This window comes from Echinops telfairi, unplaced genomic scaffold, assembly GCF_000313985.2.
Source record: "Echinops telfairi isolate 266 unplaced genomic scaffold, ASM31398v2 ScPeMD7_7469;HRSCAF=8507_1, whole genome shotgun sequence".
In the NCBI taxonomy this organism is placed as follows: Eukaryota; Metazoa; Chordata; class Mammalia; order Afrosoricida; family Tenrecidae; genus Echinops; species Echinops telfairi.
The window spans coordinates 23,459,142-23,481,358 of NW_022111373.1; the positions used below are offsets into that span (position 1 = coordinate 23,459,142).

General features: G+C 40.4%; 1 protein-coding gene across 1 annotated transcript in view; it reads right to left on the bottom strand.

The window, feature by feature from the left end:
- Nucleotides 1–3,966: 3,966 nt before the first annotated feature.
- HSD17B4 (hydroxysteroid 17-beta dehydrogenase 4) overlaps nt 3,967–22,217 on the bottom strand; it is a 140,304-nt gene continuing 122,053 nt past the window's right edge. The window contains exons 22-23 of the mRNA XM_045285056.1: nt 14,787–14,914; nt 3,967–4,303 (exon numbers count right to left, since the gene is read on the bottom strand). Of these exons, the coding sequence (XP_045140991.1) occupies nt 4,214–4,303; nt 14,787–14,914 (218 nt within the window). The 3' untranslated portion in view covers nt 3,967–4,213. The remainder of the gene's footprint in view (nt 4,304–14,786; nt 14,915–22,217) is intronic.

The window sequence follows — 22,217 nt, forward strand, 5'->3', positions numbered from 1 at the left end:
AACAGAAAAGTGGGTACAGGGAGACAGCAGATGATGTAAGATATGAAAATAATAAGTTATAATTTATCGGGGGCTCATGAGGGAGAGCAGGTGGAGAAGGGAGGGGTAAAATGAGGAGCTGATATAAAGGGCTCAAGTAGAAAGAAAGTGCTTTGAAAATGATGGCAAGATATGTACAAACGTGCTTGACTCCATGGATGAATGCATGGACTGTGATAAGAGTTGTACAAGCCCCAATAAAAGTATTTAATAATAAATGAGAGTATGTGCTTAGTTGTGACTCTACTATGGAGATCAATTCCCTCCTAATTAGTGTTATAAAATAGATATGTGTGAAAAATGTATACTGGGGATTATGATTACAGAATGTGTATAAACTGACCATCAATCTACACGTGAGCTTACTAAGAGAGGAGTTAGGAATTTTCCCAGAAGAAATTATTTTTAACTATGAGATACCACCTAACACCCTCCAGGAAAGCCCAATTTAAAAAATGAGAAAGCAACAAGTATTGATGGGGATGTGGTGAGTTAGGAACTCTCATACACTGCTCGTGGACCTGTAGGTATGTGCAGCCATTATGGCAATAGATTTGGCAATACCTTAAACAAATGGAAATCAAGCTACCATATGACCCAGCAATCCTCCTTACAGCAATCCTTACCCAGATGAGGTAAGAAACAGACCACGGCCAGATATCTGCGCTCCAGTGTTCACCACAGTGCAGTTCACAATTGCAAAGATTTGGAAACAACCTAAATTTCCATCAACAGGAGAATGGATTAAAAAACTGTGGTACATACATACAATACTGCACATTCCTAAAAAGCAGTTATGAACACATGAAGCACATTGTTTCAGGGGAAGAGTTGAAGGAAATTATGCTAAGCGAAGTAAGCCAAGCACAAAAGGACAAGTACAACACGAGTCCACAGAGGTAAGCTTAAAAACACAAGGGACATAGGGGAAAAGCCACTAAGTGCATACATTCCCAGGGGGAGGCCCAGACACTCTGGCAGGAGTCAGACCCAACCCATGGCAGCCAAATAAAAAGGAGGGGGAAAGCAAAACAACAAAAAGAAGACGTGAATAGTGGGGGAACAGGACACTAACCCACCAATGGGGAGGCTATTGTTTAGGTCTCCACAGGAAAGGGAGAAATGGACCAGTCCTTAACCTACTACACCACGCCTTGAGGGCAACCTGCCAGCATGAAGCAGCGGAAACCAGAGAGGTCTGAGGGGCCACCCCATCCCCAGAAAATTGCACTACAGAGGACAGTGCTGAAGATACAGCCTGGGGAGAGTGGTTGGTCTGCACAGACCACATGGGAGCAAACTAAGAGGGAGAGAGAGAACCAAATCCTGGCCCACCAGCCCTGAGGACAACACTCCTGCTGGGAGCAGCCAAGGCACAGAGAGGACCATTGTGCCGGCCCCACCATGAGACACCATGTCCCCTTACTGACCCAACGCACTGCAGTGGACAGCACTGAAGACAGAACATGAATTGTGCCGTCTGACAACCCCTCTCCCACCTCACCACCACACTGCCCCCACATACACACCGGGGTGAAACACAAAGAGAGCATAACAGAGCAGCTAGGGGAACAAAGCAATGAACTCCCCGAGGAATCCTGAAAATAGGCTTCAGAATCAGAGGGCAGCACTTGGCACCTCATCAGACTCTATTGGAAACATATATAAGGGTCAGCAGACAGACCTGGAACTATTTATAGGCCATTTTTTCTTCTTCTTCATCTTTTCTTTCATGTCTATCAGTATAAGATAGGCAAGATAAACAATCTCAAGGAGGAAACAACAGACGGACAGTTCTTGTGGGACAGGGGAGAGAGGTGGGAGAAAGGGAAGGAAGAGCCAACAAACCCAGGGACACAGGAACAATAGGAGATCTAAAATCGATGGCGAGGAGGGAGTAGAACACCTGGTGGGGTTTCATCAAGGACACTGTAGCCAAGAGGAATTACTGAAAGCCAAATGAAGGTCAAACAGGATAGTGGGACAGGAGGGAAGTAAAAGGAAATAGAGGGAAGAACTGGGACATTTATAGAGGCATACATATAGGCATGTATATATGTGACTATATCAATATATAATGTTAGGGATGTAAGCCTATATACATATATTTATATATATGTTAAGTATTAAGGAAGCAGACAGACATTGGACCTCTACTCAAGTACTCCCACAATGCAAGAACACTTTATTCTAATAACCTAGCATTCTGTGATGCTCATCTTCCCTACACAATCGTTGAAGACAAAATGGGTGCAGAAGCAAATGTGGTGAAGAAAGCTGATAAGTGTCCGGCTATTAAAAGATACAGTGTCTGGGGGGTCTAAAAGGCTTGAAGTTAACAAGTGACCATCTAGCAGGGAAGCAATAAAGCCCACATGAAAGAAGCACACCAGCCTGTGTGATCACGAGGTGTCAACAGGATCAGATATCAAGAATCAGAAAACCCAAAACAATCATACCGATGTGAATGAGTGAGGCAGAGTGGAGACCCAAACCCCATCTGTAGACAATTGGACATCCCTCACAGAAGAGTTGCAAGGAAGGGACGAGTCAGCCAGAGAGCAGTAAACACACAATATTCCTCTAGTTCTTTAATGCTTCCTCACCCTATCATTAGCTCAGTTCTACTGTACATAACCCAACTAGACCAGAGCATGTACACTGGTACAGATAGGAGCTCTCGACACACTGAATCCAGAACAGATAACCGCCACTTCCTCCCCCCAGGTACTGTAATGGGAGTAAGGATACCATGAGGGTAGGAGGAAGGTGGGGGGGGGAAGGTGGCAGGCAGAAAAGGGGGAGGAAAGAGGAACCGATCACAAGGATTGATGTATAACACCACCACCCCGCCCCCAAGGAGGATGAATAAAGAAAAGGTGGATGAAGGGAGACATGAAAACAACAATAATTTATAATTTATCAGGGGTTCATATATACAGATATGCTTGATACAATTGACGCATGGATTTTTATAAGAGCTGTAAGAACCTCCAATAAAATGACTTATTTTTTAAAAAAGAATGTTTTCTAAGTCAATGTAGGGCATAGGGTATAGGTGGAGACCTCAGCACTCCCCAAGACCCTTCAGTATCCACATATTTGCATTTTAGAAGACATGTGTGATGATTAAAGTTTATTGTGCCAACCTGGCCAATAAACACATGTGGGATTAATTGAAGGGCAGAGCAATAAATGGCTTGGTGAGCCTTGGCTTTGTGGTTCTCTGGTCTCTTGCTCTCTCATGGTCAGACCAGTTGCGGCTGCCTTAGCTAGTTCTCTGCCTCAGCCAACAAGGCTCACTTCCTGTGAGACAGCCCTGAGGAGAAGCCACATGAACCTATCCTGATGTCACCCTGGGTGCTGGAGCAGCTGCGTGGAGATCCCTGCCAGCGCTGAGATGCTTACACACTGCAGTCAGTGTCATCATGTGTGTTTTGTGAACTTGAGGAGGACTTTGTAGATCGGTGGGCTTCATGATTGAATTTACTCCTCCATCCCTGACTTCAGTATCCCATATAGTGATCGCTTCTGCAACCAACTCCATCAAGAGCATTTTATCATCTGAGCTAGATTTTAGGCAAAATAATGATACAATATTTGCTAATGACCACCATTATTAAGACTACTGATTAAGCACGAAAACTTGACACTTGGCATATTTACAAACATTTTATAAAAGTAAAGAATTTCTGCAATGGAGAGGAAATATTTGGAAGCACAAATACCTTTCTCTTGCCTTAAATCAGCATGTTATCTATTTTAGCAAAGTATGAAAAATTATTACATATATCAACACTGGACTCAATAAATAAGAGAACAGAAAGTATACAAAGAAAATAAGTAAAAAAGGTATAAAAATGGATTTTACTCACTTGATTCTTCTTTCACTTATAAATATTACCATAAATTCAAAGGAGACGAAACTGCGGTGAAATTTTTTATTATGAAGATAGAGATTTAAGAACAAAAGCATAATTACATTCTACTTTACATTTTTAAAATGATACATGAAAAATTAGCAAAAATGAAAATCTATAGTTATCTGAAATTTGAAAATGTTAAGCTACTTCAACTATATCTTAGTTTGTTTCACTTTTGCTGACTAATCAAGCATATTTTGGTAAAGAAAGAGTTTAATTCTTTCATTTTAATTAATAATCCAGTGTGCTCTTCAAAGCTTGGCGTAATCTTTAAAAATCGTCTGAAGTTTCTGGGCCAGCATGATGTTCCCTTTTGCCTTCAGTTGTCCACTAAAGAAAGCCTGGAAGGAAAGATGGGAAACATTGCCAATCTGCATCATGTTACATTATGTTTCTTTTCTAAAGCCCAAGAAGATTCAGAGGGAATACAAATAAGATAATGGCTCCAGACAGCAAGGGCAACTTTATCTAGCAACAATAGCTTAATTATTACTGACGGTCCATAGTTTTAAAAGGAAAAAAGACTGTTTTAGAAAGCCATGAACAATTTATCTGATGTGACGGATCTGGAGAATTCTGTTTTAATCTGTTTCTTCCTTGATTATGTATTTTCACACGTGATTATACGACCATATAAATAAAAGGCTTTGCTGTATTTATAACTGAGTAAAAATATTCCGTTAATGAGACTAGCTAAACATATTTAGTCAATCTTCATGAACCAGGATACCTAGAATACCAAAAGAAGACAGTGTAACCGAGTGAAGGGCAGTTCAAAGGCTATAGTATCCGAATGCCTGGGTTAAAAATCTAGACTCGGCCACTTCACTCTCTATATAATGTAAATTTAGGAAACTAGCTTAATATGTTTGAGCTGCAGTCTCACCTATAAGGCAGGATGAAGCAGCACCTAATGAACAGTTCAACGAAATCACATTCAAAGTGTTGAGCTTAGTGTGTGACATGTGGTAAGACCGCGTGTTCACCATTTACCCAGCACAAAGTTTGTGTGCTAAGACTACGAGCTCCCATACCACATATATCTGACTTAACTCAGAAACTTGTACAATTTACTTAAGTTCTCACTCACAGTCAAATTCCTTACCAATGAAATAAAAGTTATCCTGGCTTTTGTTTTTATTTATTTACTTTTCAAAAAAACATTTTATTGGGGGCTCTTACAGCTCTTTTAACAATCCATACATCAACTGTATCAAGTACATTTGTACATAAGTTGCCATCATTATTTTTTATTGAGCCCTTGGTGTCAGCTCCTCTTCCCCCACTTCTTTCCTGCCCCCCTCGTGGCCCCTTGATAAATTATAAATTATTATTTTCTTATCTTGCACCAACCGGGGTCTCCCTTCTCCCACAGTTTCTGCTGTTCATCCCCTTGTGGGAGGAGTGTGCAGTTAAGTGTGGATCATCGCGACAGGTTCCCCTGTCATCCCCACCTCTCCCCACCTCTCCCCTGCCCTCCTGCTATCACGACTCACAATTCCTGTTCCTGGATTCCGTGTGCTGTGAACTTTCATGTCTTATCTCTACCTATGCAAATATTTCAGTCTAGCCCACAGGGAAAGGCAGGACTGGGGTCATGATAGTGGGGGTGAGGAAGCCTCAAGGAACCAGAGGAGTATTGTGTGTTTCATCAGTGCTTTACTGCATCCTGATTGACTCGTCCCTTCCCTTTGACCCCTCTGTGAGGGGATGTCCCATTGTCTACAGATGGGCTTTGGGGTCTCTGCTCTGATCCCCCTCATTCTCAGCAATATAGTTTTTTTGTTTGTTTGTTTATGATCTTCTGATGCCTGTTACCCAATCCCAGTGACACCTCCTGATGGCACAGGCTGGTGTGCTTCTTCTGTGTGGGTTTGTTGCTACTCTGCTAGCTGACCACTTGTTTAACGTCAAGCCTTTAAGAACCCAGACACTATATCTTTTGATAGCAAGGCATCATCTGCTTTCTTCACCACATTTGCTTATGTACCTGCTTTGTCTTAGCGATGGTTCCAGGAAGATGAGCCAGGTTGTTAGAACAAAGTGTTCTTGCATTGAGGGAGGGCTTGAGCAGAGGCCCAAAGTCCATCTACAACCTTAATGTATTGCCATATAAATATATGTACATGGGCCAATACCTCTATTTTTACAAATTAATCTATTAACATATGTACACCCTACTCCGCCTCTTAATATTTCCTCTCAGCTAGATTGCTGTTGCTCCAACACCCCCAGGATACCTACATCCTTGTTGTTGTTTTAAATTCCCTAGTTGTTCCCTGTCTGTGGCGTTGTTTGCTCACCACTCCCTTCTCCCTTCTCCTTCTCCCCCAAGTCCCTCCGGGACCATTAGTCCCATTGCTTTCTCCTCGAGCTTGCTTCCCTTGCCTATATCTTAATTTTCAAGTCTGGCAGCAGGAGTGCTGGGTGGGTAATTCTACCTGGATGCCATCTTGACTCTCTATCGTGGTTCTTATAGCCTATTAGAAAAATAACATGGACTATGCAAAGAAAAATGAAGTCCATGGATTATTAGCTAGATGGAAAATAATATTCATAAAGAAAAATGAAGTCCACAGATTATTAGCTAGATGGAAAATAATATTCATAACTGAAAAGAATTAAAATTTTAGAATATTAATTAAATATATATTTATAAACAGTTTCATAAATACTGTCCCAGCCTCCGTTCTGAAATGCTACAGCAGCCATTATTATTCTCAGTTGCCAGGACAGAAAAAGTCTGACAACCTGCTCTACACCGCATAGTATCAAGAAATAGGACTGCAGCCCAGGTGCTGGTTTCTCAAAACTGCCTCTTGCTTGTCAACAACTACCAACTTAATCTTAAAATCAAATCGTCATCAAATGGAGGAAAAGAAAAAAAACCTACTTATTCTTTCTGAGAAATAGGAAGGGAGAACTCAGTCAGTCGTGACCAAATGCTAAGCAATAAAACCTTTACAGAGACTGCTGTCACTCTCAGTCCAACTCACGACCCTACTTGCACAGAATGGACTTGCCCCTGGGGGGTTCTGAGTCTCGTAAAAGAACAAACTAAAAAAACCCAAAATAAACAAACCAGAAAAACCTCACCAGGACTGCTTTTATTATGCAGTCCAGAAAGATGCTCTGTAACCGCTGTAGGGAAGGAATCTGTATCTAGACCTGCCTGACAGTTACTTAAGTCTGGGATGAACTTCACAAGAACACTTGATTACTTGCAGTAATTATACCAACATTTGGTGGTGGTGGTTGAGAGAAAAATTTTGTTCACCGACCTTTGTTCCTATCCATTTTCTTAAGAAAGATTCCTAGAAGAATCACCATATCACAGCATTTCTTAAATAAGGTTCTTCATCATATTTCAAGGAATATTTGATATTTTTGAAAGAAAAACAGCACCAGCTATTCAACACAACTTGAAAAGCTACTCTTATTCGGAAAAAAGTACTTATTAAAGTGACTATTTTAGATAATTCTATTGGCATAAGAATGGGATGCAAAAAGCACTGAGATTATAAATGTGCCGCGAATGAGGACAAATCTGGGAACCTCTGCCACGGTGCTTTCCAATAAGACTATCACAGTAGCTTGTGAATTCCCTTGCCATAATCTTAACAATATTTTCTTAATCTTTAAAATTTGGGGGGCAACAATGACTTTCAGTTTACATTTTTGAATGCTGGGGAAGAAGCTGAGGGCGCAGGGATATCCTATGAGAATTTTGGTAGCAATCAATACCTCCACTGATCGTACAATCAAGAGCTTGCCCCTTTAATTTTTTTTTTCCTAAACTCAAAGAAATTTTAAAAGGGACATGATTTCAGTCCCATGAAGTTCGCAGTGCTGCTGTGTATATAAAAAAGCACAGAATTCTTCAGGGAAGGGTTAAAAACCCTTCAAAATAGAAAAACTACTTTGAAAAGTATATAGAATTAGATAGAGGATATGTTAAGAAATACTATTTTCACATTTTAAGTTGGGTTTTTTTAAAATAAAGATTTGTACAGTTGTCAGCCATTTTTTTTCTTTTACTTAGCATCTAATTTTTTTTCGGGATCAGCTATTTTATAGGAAGGCATTTGCTTCAAACACAAGATGTTAGCTTACCTGCACATTATGGGAACCAGTCTAACAGAATCAGAGATAGAGATACAGAAAAGGAAGAAAGCAGCAGCAGTTAAGGACCGTGTGTAGGCACCTGCAACAGAAGACGTCTTTCACAAGAAGGAGGTTTTCTTCAACGTAACATGAGAGAAGAAAGAGGACACTGAAGCAGATGCTTCAACAAAGCTGGTGAAGGGATGGTGCAAGTTCTCATGTGGGGCAAGCAAGCCTTTTCTTTCAAGGACGCATGAAGAAATTAGCTACAACTGAAAGACAGAGTAGGGTGTGGGACTTTTAAGAAAGCAAATATGAAATAATCATCTAAGACAACAGGAATGGAAAAACTGGAAAACCATAATAATATTGCTAGACAGTGCTTTCAGACTTAAAAGGGAGCCAATTTGTTTGTTGTATAGTGTTTCTTCTCTCATGTTTTTGAAGATGTAGATGCCAAGATGGTAGATTGGGGTTAAAACAGAGTAATGTTTTCCCAGTGAGTCATATGAGAGACCTACAAGCAAACTGAAGGCCTTTTTCAAGCGAGATATGATCAGGGTGGACCATGGAATCTAGTCGAAGGAGAAGAGGTTACATAGAAGGGAGGTGATGGATAGAAAGGGGTCGTGTCAACAAAGTAGAACCTCAACTAAGTTTGACTATCTTAGCAAGAATTGCATAACAAGTTAATTGACTGAGCCCCAAGTGAAGGTGGGAGAAAAAAAGCAATGTTTTAACATAGATACTGAAAGCTGTATAATTTATGCTGGTAATAGAATGTAGTAAGAGATAATTAGAGTGAGATCAATAAACTAAGTCCAGTTAATTAGAGGAATCATTTTAATGCATCTTGAAAGAAGCCACTAAAGTTGTTCGCAAGAATTAGTGGGAGAGAGAAATGCTGTACACTAAGAGTTAAGGTCTTTAATAACTAAGCAGTGATGATGGCAGTTAACATTAAAGTCGAGAAGAAGGAAACAGAGTCCACTGAGTTTAGAAAAGCCCTCATATTAATTAGAATTTTTTTTAAGATCTACCAGAAATAATAGCATACACCTAAGTTTTCATCAAGTGTATGGAATGAAATAAAGCATTAACATTTCCTAAATAGTTAAGTGACTATCTTAGTATCATTCATTGACTAATTCATTCATCTCCAAATGTGTGTGTTCCTAGTAATTATATAAATGTTTTCCTTTTTGGAGGTCCCTTTCTGCCAAATAAGAGAATGGCCTATAAATAAACAAAAATGCCCGTGAGGAATGTATACCTTCAAGCTTTCAGCAATTAGGGACATAGACTAAATATTTATACAAAAACAAAGATGAGAAGTCAGGAAACATGGATGGAAGGCAACAACAAGGCAGGCTGATGGAAATGGTGAGTGCTGGCACATTGCCAGCATTGTAACCAATGTCAGGGAACATTTTGTACATGAACTGAGGAGTAGAAATCTAATTTCCCATGTGAATTCTTACCTACAACACACAAAAAATATTCTAAAAAAAGAAATGTTTCCCAAACCCTACACTTAGTTTTTATATATAATGCATAACCTATAGCCATTAAGCAGGTTCAAACTCATAGTGACCTTATAGACACACAGAACTGCCCCTTTGAGTGTCTGAGGCTACAACTCTTTACAAGAGCAGAAATTTTCACCTTTCTTCTGCCGAACAGCTGGTGGAGTTGAACTTCGGTCTTGGAGCTAGCAGCCTAACAAGTAAACCATTATGCCACCAAGGCTCCTACTCTCTATAGAAGCATTTCGACAATAACTGTAGTGAAGTGAAATTAGTTAATGTGACTCTTCTATTAATAGTCTTTGTACCTGCCTCCAGATGATTTATTGTAAGTATGCAATAAGGCATCCCAAACCAAAAAGAACTCACTACCAGAGGCAATTTTTACTCCTGGTAATTCTTTAGGGCAAGGTAAAACTGCCCCATCTTTGGGTTTCTGAAAGTATAATTCTTTACAGAAGTAGAAAGCCTTGTCTTTCTTCCTCAGAGGAGCTGGTGGTTACAAACTCCTGAACTTGTGGTTAGCAGCCCAGTGCACAACCACTATACCACAGGGCGTAGAGCCCTCTAACTCGGAAATCTGTCCGTTTTGTCATTGTGCTGCGTATAAAGTGAAACATTTAGTATAATCCCATAGCAGGTACAGAGAATCCCATGATCATGAAGAAAGAAGAGCTGAGAACAGACTATATTCAAGATCTCTGTGAGAAGGCGCAGTGGCAACAAAGAGAGTGATACATAGAATGGCAGGTTTCCTGGCTCATTGAACAAGTCAAAATGAGTGCAGGGGTAGGCTGGCTTGCAGAGTGGGATGCCCTTTGAGCATTTATCAGTGCTAAAGGAGGTTTGTAACCCTTACTCAAGGACAACAGAGACCAAGATGCCACACAACTAAGAGGTTGAGGGCCAGAGAGATGTGTCTACTGGCACAGCAGAGACAGAAGCTCTGTGGATGAAAGAATTGTATCCTTAATGTTTCTGATCCTGCTTTTGTGACCTGTTAAATTCCCTAATAAAATCGTATAATCATGGGTATTATCTGTGGGTTCTGTGTGGTCATATTAACAGATTATCTAAGCCTGCAAAGAAGTAGCATACTGTGGGGGAAGCAGTTGGTGTCAGAATAAGATAAATCGGGTTTAAAGGGGAGACATGTCTGGCCTCTGTCTCACAAAAATCAGACTTGAGTTGGTATGGAGTTGGATTCTCCTTCATCCCATAGTCGGAAGAGGTAGAATGTAGCCCCTATGCCATTTCTGCAATTATATATCTTGAATGCCTAATCTCTTCCCCATAGTCATGTTTCCATTCAGCAGTGAGAACTACCTTTATAAATCAGATATGCCATCCCACCACTCAATGGCTTCTTATCACACTCAATAAGATCTAAATGCCTTGCCAAAATCTGTAAGATCCTATACGCCCCAGCCCCTGTCCACCATTTGGTTTGTGGAGGGGTGCAGTCTGCAACAGGAGCCCTAAATCCATTCGACATAAGTTCTTTCTGACCATTAAACCAGTAATGTGGCTAAAACTTCGACAACTGGAAGAAACCCTAGGGTGAAGCAGCATTGTTCTCAGGCAGAATGTGTTTGAAAGTAGATTGTATCTCCTATGTGAACCCAGAGAAGGGTGGTTTTGCTATCAGGCTTATACAGAGAATTGGTGAACTTAATTGACTATGCCCTGAAAATAGTCCATGCTATCTAGCTGGATCCCCCCATGGCTATGACTCAGAGTGGTCCTAAGTCATACCTGACTACCATGTGGCTAGGTGGTTGCAGCCTCAGCACCAGTTCTGTAGGCTTGCAATTTTGTGTGTGTGTGTGTGTGTGTGCGCATATCCATTAATGGTCCTTAGCCCCAGTTCTGTAGAACTACTTTCGACAGTGATTAATTGAACTACCACCAATCATGAGTCTATGATGATTTCCTCTGTCTTTGATCATTTATCATTCATCCCAGTGCCATGAGTCAGCAGACTTGATTTCATGCTGATAGTTTCCTTTATCCAGGAAGATTGTTTTTGGTTGTTGTTGTCCTATTTACTAAGGTTTAATAAAAGGGCGTTATGGTGAAGTGATATTACTTGGTCTGGCTCTTCCAGCCATAATCTTTGTAAATTCCAACAAATGACTAGATAGGATTGTGCAAATAAGCAGTTGTTGTTGTTGTTTTTGCTGTTAGGTGCCCTTGAGTCCGTTCCAACTCATAGTGATGCCATGTACAAAAGGACTCTTAATTCTGGGGATGGTATTTTGCCATTCTACTGGGTATAAGAGAGTGCCATCTCAGAAGTAAGAAGAGAATCCCTACAACCCACAAGAACAAAGAGCCACCAGCAGAGCATGTGTGCGATCCTTGCCTGAGGCAGCAGAGGCAGCAGAGCCCACAACACCGAGACTGTGAGCCAGAGAAGCAGGCGTCCCAGCAAACAGAACCAGTAAGGCTGAGTGCCTCTGGGCAGGGGGGCTGGCTTAAAGTGGAGTGCCCTTTGGGCCTTTCTCAGTGCTAAAGACGCTCTGTGACACTTGCCCGAGCAGGGCAGAGGCTGGGAGACGAGGGACCGAACAGAGATGTAGAGCGCTATGGAAGGGACAGTTAACATCAGAGCAAAGAAAGGTGGGCCATAGAGGCATACCTGACCCCCATGGGAATCGTCCTTGGGAAAATGTGGATTTGGATTCTCCTTCCTTTTTATCTAGTTGAAAGTGGTCAGATGTGGCCCCACATAATTTCTTCAGATCACTATAGAAGATATTTTCATCTAGAGTCCTTTTCCCCCTATGATAATCTCTCTCGTGTTCATTTTACTTGCTTTTCTGGCCTCTTCACTGTTACAGCCCTCCAATAAGCAAAGACCCTTGCCTTTGACCTTTGCATTAGTGGTTTCTTTAGTCTCATGGCTCATTTCTTCATTTTATTCAGGTCTCCATTGGGTGTTTTCTGACAATTCCATCTAAATAGTTCACAAACTATCACACCATAGGCCAGGCAGTGGCAAACCATGGTACACACACCGCATCTAGTCTAACTGTTTTTACATAAAAGTTTCATTGGGACAGCTAAGCTCAAGCGTCTCTGTGAGAACTGACTCAATAGCTGTGGGTTGGGTTTGGGCACAGTTGCTTTAATGCTACAGGATTAGAGCTGAGTATGTGGCCCCAAGGTTCAGAATATTTACTATTTGGCCCTTTATAGAAAATAGTTTACCAAACAGTGCTCTAATCCATTCCTATCCCTTATTTTTCTTCAAACCTTAAATCTTATTTCTTTTTAATGCCACGCCCATGACCTTAGGGGCACGGTCCTGTCCATCTAACACCTACAACAATTCTACCTGATTGGGTACTAACCAAGTTCCTGGGAAGGAATTACTTAGCCCACTCTATGCCAAGCACTCCGCTAAATTCTTGATAATTATTCTGATTTATCACAATCCACACATACATCAATTGTATAAAGCACATTTGTACATTCGTATGAGCCCCCAATAAAATTATATTTTTTTAATTTTTTAAAAGTTAGCATACCACACGCAAAAATTTTTTTCTAATTTAATTCTCATAACAATCCTTTGGACACATTACTAATATTACATTCATTTAACAAATGAGAAAAAACCGGGGTTTAGTAGAAGAGCAACAAATCTAAAATTCATGATGCCTAAGACCTTATTTCTTCATCTCCTTTTTGCTTTATAATTATTTTTAAATTGGTCTTCTTATCCTGGAAAATAGTACATTCCCTTATTTATCCAAATTGTTTCTCTTTCCTATAAAGTTGCATAGTTTTTCAAATAAGCACTGTGCTTTTATTATTGGGGTCAAAAAACTCAGATATACTCCCATCAAGCCGATTCTGACTCATAATGACACTGTGTGGGGCAAAGTACAACTGGCTTGTAGGCTTCTGGGACTGTTAATCTTTATGGGAGTAGAAAACCTCATCTTTCTCCCATGAAGCTGCTGATGGCTTCAAACTGCTGTCTTTGGGGTCAGCAGTCCAACATGGAACCCACTACATTGCCAGGGGTCCTTATTGTCAGAGTAGTCACTGACATTTTGTAGCTTCGGTTGATATTATAAATAAAAACATTTTTCAAATATATTTTCTAGTTGCTTTTGTTGCTAAGCGAAAGCTATTTTTGGACAATGCACATGCAACCACTTATTTGAATTTCCTCATTCTGAGAAATAATCCGTTGATTTGATATTTTTAACTACCTAATCACATGATTTGAAAATACCAAAATTTCGCCTCTATTCTAATTGATTCATCAGTTTCTTTAAATTTTTATCTTTCTTGATTGGCCAAAAGTTCCTGAACAATAGTAACTAGTAACTTTTAGAGGATCTCTCCTCTTAATCACAATTTTCCACTGAAATGTCTCTAAATGCTTAATCATAAAGTAGGACACTGGCTATCATGTTAAAACAATCCGTACTTTTTCAGTTTAGTGCAATTCCTTAATTAAATGTACAGAGAAGTAATGATTAATTTTATTCATTATACTAATATGATAGGTCCCTGCATGGCACAAGCAGTCAGCTCGGGTGTCCATGAAAGAAAGGGAGCCACCTGCATCTGTGACGATGCCAGCTACACGCAGCTCTCCTCTGCGGCACAGCGGGCCACCAAGAAGTGGAAGCAACTTGATGTCACGGGTTTGGTTTCGTTTGTTTATATAAATACCACGTTCTTTCCTTCTTTTTAACCTTTTAACTACTGGCAATCATTTTAAAACTCTAGACGTGTTTTACACTGTCTTGCTGTATGCTGGAGAATTTCTCCAAAAAATCCCACTTTCAGCATCAGCTAAAACACCATTAAAGTAACATATTATCTGACACCAAGCATACCTTCTTCAAGGAGCCCTAGTATTACCATGGTTAAATTCTTGGCTGTTAATCAAGAGGCCAGTGGCCTAAACCCACCAGCAGTTCCACAGGAGCAAGGCATGGCAGTCCACTTCCATAAAGGTTTATAGCCTGGGAAATACTTTGGGGCAGTTCTACTCTGTGTGTAGGGCCACTATGAGCAGGAATCAATAGGGTTTGGTTTATTTTGGTTTATGTCTTCTTTGGCATTGTAAGGAACCTATCTTATACATCAGAATGTGAGAGTCTGTTCAAGATGTGCAATTACCAAATAAACAACCATGAGGAACACATGAACACTTGGAGCACATCACCTTCTGAGGGTTGAGCTTGCCCAGGACCACCTGCATGAAGTCTTCGTCTGAAATCACCATGGTTATGTCAGCAGAGCCTTTCGCAGGGCCTTGGTACATTTGTCCAGAACCACTTTTTAGGTCAATAGCTATGAAAAATAGAACGAAATCAATGTATATCATTTTCCTTTCACAATATGAGGGTAAAATAGACCAAATTAACTATACAGAGAAAAAAATTCCATGCTAATGTGATTAATTAGCCTATGAAGTATGCAAAATCAGTCATTTCGAAAAATTTAGATCTTTTAGTTTTTCAAAATGCCTTTTATAAAAAAGTTCTTCTAAAGTGTCAAAGCAATAATTTTTCCTGCATAAAAATTTATACAAGAGCTATTTTAAATGAGAATCAGTGAAGAAAATATAAGGATGTTAATATCAGGGTGAAAATTCTAACTACAAAGAAAAAAGAAAAACAAAAGCCCTAAGTTTTCAAACCATCGCATGGGGAGCTGGGTTGGGAGAAGGAAATACATAACACCCTTTAATGCGTTCAGATACATAACACGGTACTTAACACCGTTCAGATAGCTGACTCGATCAAAAGTGTCATCATCAAAATAGCAAGACTATCAAAAGGGAGATGAAAAATTTCTAGATGGTTTACACATTACAATTTATTTGTAAAATACGTTTATTGTTAGATGCCATCGAGTCAGTTCTGACTCACAGCAACCCTATGTACAACAACAACAAACACTGCTCACTCCTGTACTCTCTTAATTATTATGTTTGTGCCCACTGTTGCAGCCACCATGTCAATCCATCTCATGGAGGGCCTTTGCTTTCCTCTGGTTTGTAACCCTCTGATTTACCCAGCAGAATGTCCTTATTCAAAGTACATGAGGCAAACGCTCCATCCTCGCCTCTAAGGAACACTCTGGTGGGACTTCTTCCAAGGCAGATTTGTTTGTTTTTTGCAGTTCATGGTTCTTTCAATATTTTTTGCCAGTACCATAATTCAAATGAATGATTCTTCTTCAGTCTTTCTTAGTCAACTTTCACTTGTATGTGAGGCAACTAAATATAGCATAGCATGGGTCAGTCACACCTCAGTTCTCAAAGTAATATCCTTGCTTTCCAACATTTTTAAGAGGTCTTATGTAGCAGATTCACCAAATGCAATGTGTCATTTAATCTTCTGACTGCTATTTCCATGAGCCTTCATTGTGGATCCAAGCAAGAAGAAATGCTCAGCAACTTCAATCTTCGCTCAGTTTACCGTGATGTTACTTATTGGTTCAGTTGTGAGCATTTGGGACTTCTTTACAGTGAATGCTAATCCATACTAGAGGCAGCAACCCTTGATCTTAATCAGCAAGTGTTTCAATGCCTCCTCACTTTCAGCTAGCAAGGCTGTGTCGTCTGCATATCACTGGCTGTTCATAAGCCTTCCTCCAATCCTGATCCTGCATTCTTCTTCATAAAAGCAAACTTCTCTGATGATTTGCTCAGCAGACAGATTGAATGAGTGGTGAGTGGATACAAACCTATGCACTATTCCATTGTTCTGTTCACACAACTGCTTCTTGATCTATGTGCAAGTTCTGCATGAACACATTCCCACTCTTCTCAAGGGTAGCCACAGTTTGTTATGGTACACACAGTTGAATGCTTTGACATAGTCAATGAAACAAAGATAAACATCTTTCTGGTATTCTCTGTTTTCAGCCAAGATGCATCTCACATCAGCAATGATACCTCTTGTTCTACTTCCTCTTTTTAATCAGGCCTGAGACTCTGGCACCTCCCTATCAATGTACTACTACAAATGCTGTGGGTGACTCAGCAAAATTTTGCTTTCAAGGATGATAGAGCCGGCCCCACCATGAGACAAGATTTCCCTCACTGACCCGTAGTACTAGGGGGGACAACACTGGAGACACAGTGTGAGAATTGTGCCAGATCTGACCCCATCACACTGGGTGAAACACTATGGGCGTGCAACAGAGCAGCAAGGGGAGGGAGCAATGAAGTCCCTGAGGAAGACCGAAAATAGGCTTTTGGGGCCAGGGCATGGCACGCCATCAGACTCGATTGGAAACACTCATAAAGGTCAGCAGACAGACCTTGAACTATTTATAGGCTTTTCTTTCTTTGCTATTGGTTTTCATTGTTGTTGTAGCTGCTTTGTTTTTTGTTTTCTTTTGTTGTTACATTTTACTTTGTCTTGTTTTTGTGCTCATTATTGTCGCTGCATATCTATCTGGACAAGATAGGCAGGATAAACAATCCATAGGAGAATATAAAGGGACCAACAGTTCTGGGAGGAGGCGGGGGCAAAAAGTGGATTTTAACAAACCCAGGGACAAGGGAGCAACAAGTGATCTAAAATAGATGGCAAGGAAGGCATCGGATGGGATGGGATGGGGGGTGGTGGGGCTTGATCAAGGGCAATGTAGCTGAGAGGAATTACTGAAACCCAAATGAAGGCCAAACATGATAGTGGGACAAGAGGGCAGTAAAAGGAAATAGAGGAAAGAACTAGGAGGCAAAGAACATTTATAGAGGTTCAAATACATACATGAACATATGTAAATACATTTATATATAACAATAGAGAAACAGATCTATGTACATACATTTATTTGTTAAGTAGTAAGGTAGCAGATGGACATTGGGCCTCCACTCAAGTACTCCCTCAATGCAAGAACACTTTCTTCTAACAACCCGGCATTCTGGGATGCTTACCTTCCCGACACGATTGCTGAAGACAAAATGGTACATAAGCAAATGGGGTGAAAAAAGCTGATGGTACCCAGCTATCAAATGATATAGTGTATGGGGCCTTAAAGGCTCCATAAACAAGCAGCCATCTAGCTGAGAAGCAACAAAGCCCACAGGGAAGAAGTGCACCAGCCTGTGTGATCATGAGGTGTCGATGGGATCAGATATCAGGCATCAAAGACCCAAAACAAACAATCAAATCATATCGATATGAATGAGAGGGAGGGCAGAGTGGAGACCCAAAGCCCATCTGTAGACAATTGGACATCCCCTTACAGAAGGGTCATAAGCAGGAGATGATCCAGTCAGGCTGCAGTACAGCATCAATGAAACATTCAACTTTCCTCTCGTTCTTTAATGCTTCCTCACCCTCACCCCTATCCCCACCCACGGTCATGATCCCAACTCTACCTTACAAATCTGGCTAGATCAGAGCATATACACTGTACAGACAAGAGCTCACAACACAGGGAATCCAGGACAGATAAACCCCTTAGGACCAATGAGAGTAGTGATACCAGGAGGGTAAGCGGAAGGTGGGGGAGATGGGGGAAGGAAGGGGAGGTGTGGGGGGGAAAGCAGGAACTGATCACAATGATCAGCATATAACTTGCCCTGCCCCACCCCACCCCCAGGCAACAGACAACAGAAAAGTGGGTGAAGGGAGACGGGGTTGATGTAAGACATGGAAAAAATAATAATGTATATATAAATTATCAAGGGATCATGAGGGTGGGGGGAAGGGGAGGAAATAAGCTGATACCAATGGCTCGAGTACAAAGACATTTTTTTGAAAATGATGATGGCAACATACGTACAAATGTACTTGACACATGGATGGACTATGATAAGAGCTGTAAGAGGCCCCAATAAAATTACTAAAAAAACAAAAACAAAGGTAAAAAATTTTTGCTTGCCTGTGATGTTAGTAATATTGTTTGAGCATTCTGTTGAGACATGTTTCTTTGGAATGGGTACCTATAAGAATCTCTTCCAGTCAGTTGGCCAAGTAGTTGTCTTTTGTTATTTCTTAGCATAGACAAATGATTGCTTCTAGTGCTTGATCAGTTGTTGCAGCTTTTTAATTGGTATTCCATCAATGCCTGGAGCCTTGGTTTTGGTTAAGGCTTTCAGTGCATCTTGGACTTCTTCTGTCAGTACCATCGATTCTTGCTCACATACTACCATTTGGTTGAATGTCAACTAGTTCTTTTTCATACAGTGACTCTGTGTATTCTTTCCATCTTCTTTTGATGCTTCCTATATTGTTTAATATGTTGCCCATAGAATCTTTCAATATTGCAACTAGAAGCTTGAATTTTGTCTTTAGTTCTTCATTTTAAGATATGCTAAGTGTGTTCTTCTTTGTAGGTTTTCTAATATTTTACTTTGTCTTCTCCAGCTGCCCTTTGAAATTTTCTGTTCATCTCTTTGACTTCATCATTTCTTTCATGCACCTTGACTTACTCTGTGATTAAGAGCAAGGTTGAGTCTTCTGATATCCACGCTGGTCTTCCTTTCCTTTCCTCTGTTGCTTTCTTCAGTTATGTCATGATGTAAGCCCGTAAGTTCTTAAGGTCATTCCACAGATTGTCCTTAGTGTATTGCCCTAATTGTATTGAGTACACAGTAAAATTAGCATCTTTCTTCGTAGCAAACAGTTTCTGACAGAAGGACAAAAATAAATAAATAAACGAACCTTACTTCCATCGAGTCAATTCTGACTCTACGTGTCCCCAAACAGAATGAGGCATGCTGCTGGTTTTCATGAACAACAAATAACTGGGCTACTGGAAAAACCACTAAGATGTTACCTTCAATATTTTATCCAGAACATCTATACAAATTCATGCGTAGTTAAGGAGTCCTAGTGGCAAAGCAGTTAAGCACTCAGCTGCCAACCGAATGGTCAGCAGTTAGGCCCCACATGCCACTCAAGGGAACAAGATACGGCAGTCTGCATCGATTACGACAGTGGTTCTCAACCTTCCTCATGCCGCGACCCTTTAATACAGTTCCTCATGTTGTATAGACCCCCCAACCATAAAATTATTTTTGTTGCTACTTCATAACTGTAATTTTGCTACTGTTATGAATCAGGCAGCCCCTGTGAAAGGGTCATTCGACCCCCAAAGGGGTCGCCACCCACCAGTTGAGAACCACTGTATTATAGTGGTTATATCTATAGCCCTGGATATAAGCTTCCCGGGCAGTTCTACTCTTCCTTACTGGGCCTCTGTAAGTAGGAAGCAAGAAGACAGCTATAGGTACTGGTATGCCAAAGTTAATTTGGCAAGTTTTAATGTACTCATATATGATGACACTAGGAAGGGCAATTCCAGTCTTCTCTGACTTGAACACATATTTCTTCTCAAATGTCCTTTGGATCTTTGAAATTTGTATCTCAAATTAAGAATTAGAACCATCACCTAAAGTGAGATACCCCAGAGAGTAATCTGGCTCAACTACTAGAGCATCAGCACCATTCCAGAAGCTAGTAGGTTATAATGATCAAACTGTATCCTTATGATTGAATAGATTCTGATCTTAAAAGAATGCTAGTTTCCTGATCTGTAAACATCCTTCCATATTCTGGTAAATTTCTAAGATCAAAAACAGATGCCATCGAACCATCAAAGAATATCTTCATCTGTTTATCACACAACACATAATGGATAACTGGATTTAATCCAGCTGTGAAGACTTAGCTCTACACAATTAATTAGTGTTCATATATTTTTTAAATTAAAACCCATTTTATTATTTCACAAACAACATTCATGCAAAAATACATTTGTATAATCTTGCTATCTACTAAATGTAAATTCTACTTATGTTCCTATAGCAAAAAAGATTACAAATATGTCAAAAGAAACTAAATTACCATTTAGGAGCAAAATAACCAAATTGCTTATCATCCTAAGGAACATAAAATAGATTTTTATTAAGCATCATTGTGTCATTAACTATGAAAATAAATCTGTTTCTGTAAAAAGGTTTCAGTGGAATGGATTATCTTAAAACTAGTGGATACATTCAAACAACAAATAGGCTCTCTGAAAACATAGGGTTATATTTGCCTAAGGTTGCAATAAAATCCGGGAGCTGTATTCTCAGATGTTCACTTTGTTTATATACAAATGGAAATGGTGACATCATTGTGCCATAAAGCAAGCATGACAAGCATGAACAGCAAATTATTTTGTCGGGCCAACAATGATTCTCTTTTCATTTTCTTCTGGGGTGCCATGAAGCAGAGTGGCAAAGTAGAGCTCTCTGTTCTAGCTACCACCACCCCCACCCCCCACTGAGTATGGTTTCCAATTCTCTAACTGTGCATTTATCCCTAAATTCTCAATCCTAAAATCTAGTGCAGAGCTCATTTTGCTGTACTTCTGGCACCACAAACCCCACTCCTCTCCCATGTATCTCACTTCTAACAATAAAGTCAACATCCTCAGCCATGTGGGCCCCAAATCTTGTTTTCCTCACATAAGTAAGTTAATTCTACCTCACAATAGTTCCATATATGCTCTCTTCTCTCCACTAACAACATCATCTTCATGCAATAAGCCCTTTCCCTCCCCACCCCACCCCCAAACCACAGCCTCTAACAGTTATTCTGAACAGGATTGCCTGAAATGCTGTCCTGCTCCACATAAAATGTGCCCTCTGAGAAGCAGGAGGAGGAGGGATTTCATTAACAGCAAGAGCCAGGAGTGGAGTGTATCTTCTAGACCAGAAATCTCTAGGCTGTGAACCTCCTGGATCTAGAAGATAGCTATAACCTGAGCTAGGCACCAGCAGCAGAACCAGGAGTCAGCATATGAAATAGAGTGGTTGATTTCCCAGCCACAAAACAAGTAAAACTGAGTGCTTTGGGGAAGGAGGCTGGCTTGTGGAATGAGGTGCTTCTGGGCAGTTAAGTGGGGAAGCTGGGCTTTCTGACTCATGGAAGTGGACCGAATTCCTTGGGCCTGAGACTTCCTAGAGTGGGGTATCCTGTGGGTACTTAATTCAGGGAGTTGAGTTTGCTGACCCATGGAATTTAAGCTGAACACTTTCACGCTGTAGCTTACAGCAGAGTGGTATGCCCCTTTGGGCATTTATTAATAGACCCAAAAGAACTTTGTAACATATCCTGATAAGCAACTGTACCCTGAATATTTCCCACATGCACTACATCCTGTCAAATTCCTTAATGAAACCTTTAATTAGGAATATTGCTTGAATTTTTTGTGGCCATTGCCATGCATATTAGAACCTAGAGATGAGGTAAAGAATAACAATTATGAAACACATCTCTAATATAAAAATGAAAGAAATGATGGTCATAAGCCATTGTGGAAAGAGTTTGGGAGTTCTTCAAAAAGCTAAATATAAAATTACAATATGATTCAGTAAGTCCACTCCTAGGTAAATACACAAAAGAATGAAAAGTAGGTACTCAATCAGATATTTGTACACTAGAGTTCACGGCAGCATTATTCACAACAGTAACAAGTTGAAACAGCCTGAGAGTCCATCAACAGCATATATAGATAGCCAAACTGAGGCATGCACAAACAGTGGGGCATTCTTCAATCATAAAGAAAAGTGAAGTGGGGTTCTGGGAAGATGGAGGACCAGGGGACCCGCTTACTTTGAGAGCTCTCTCGAACAAGG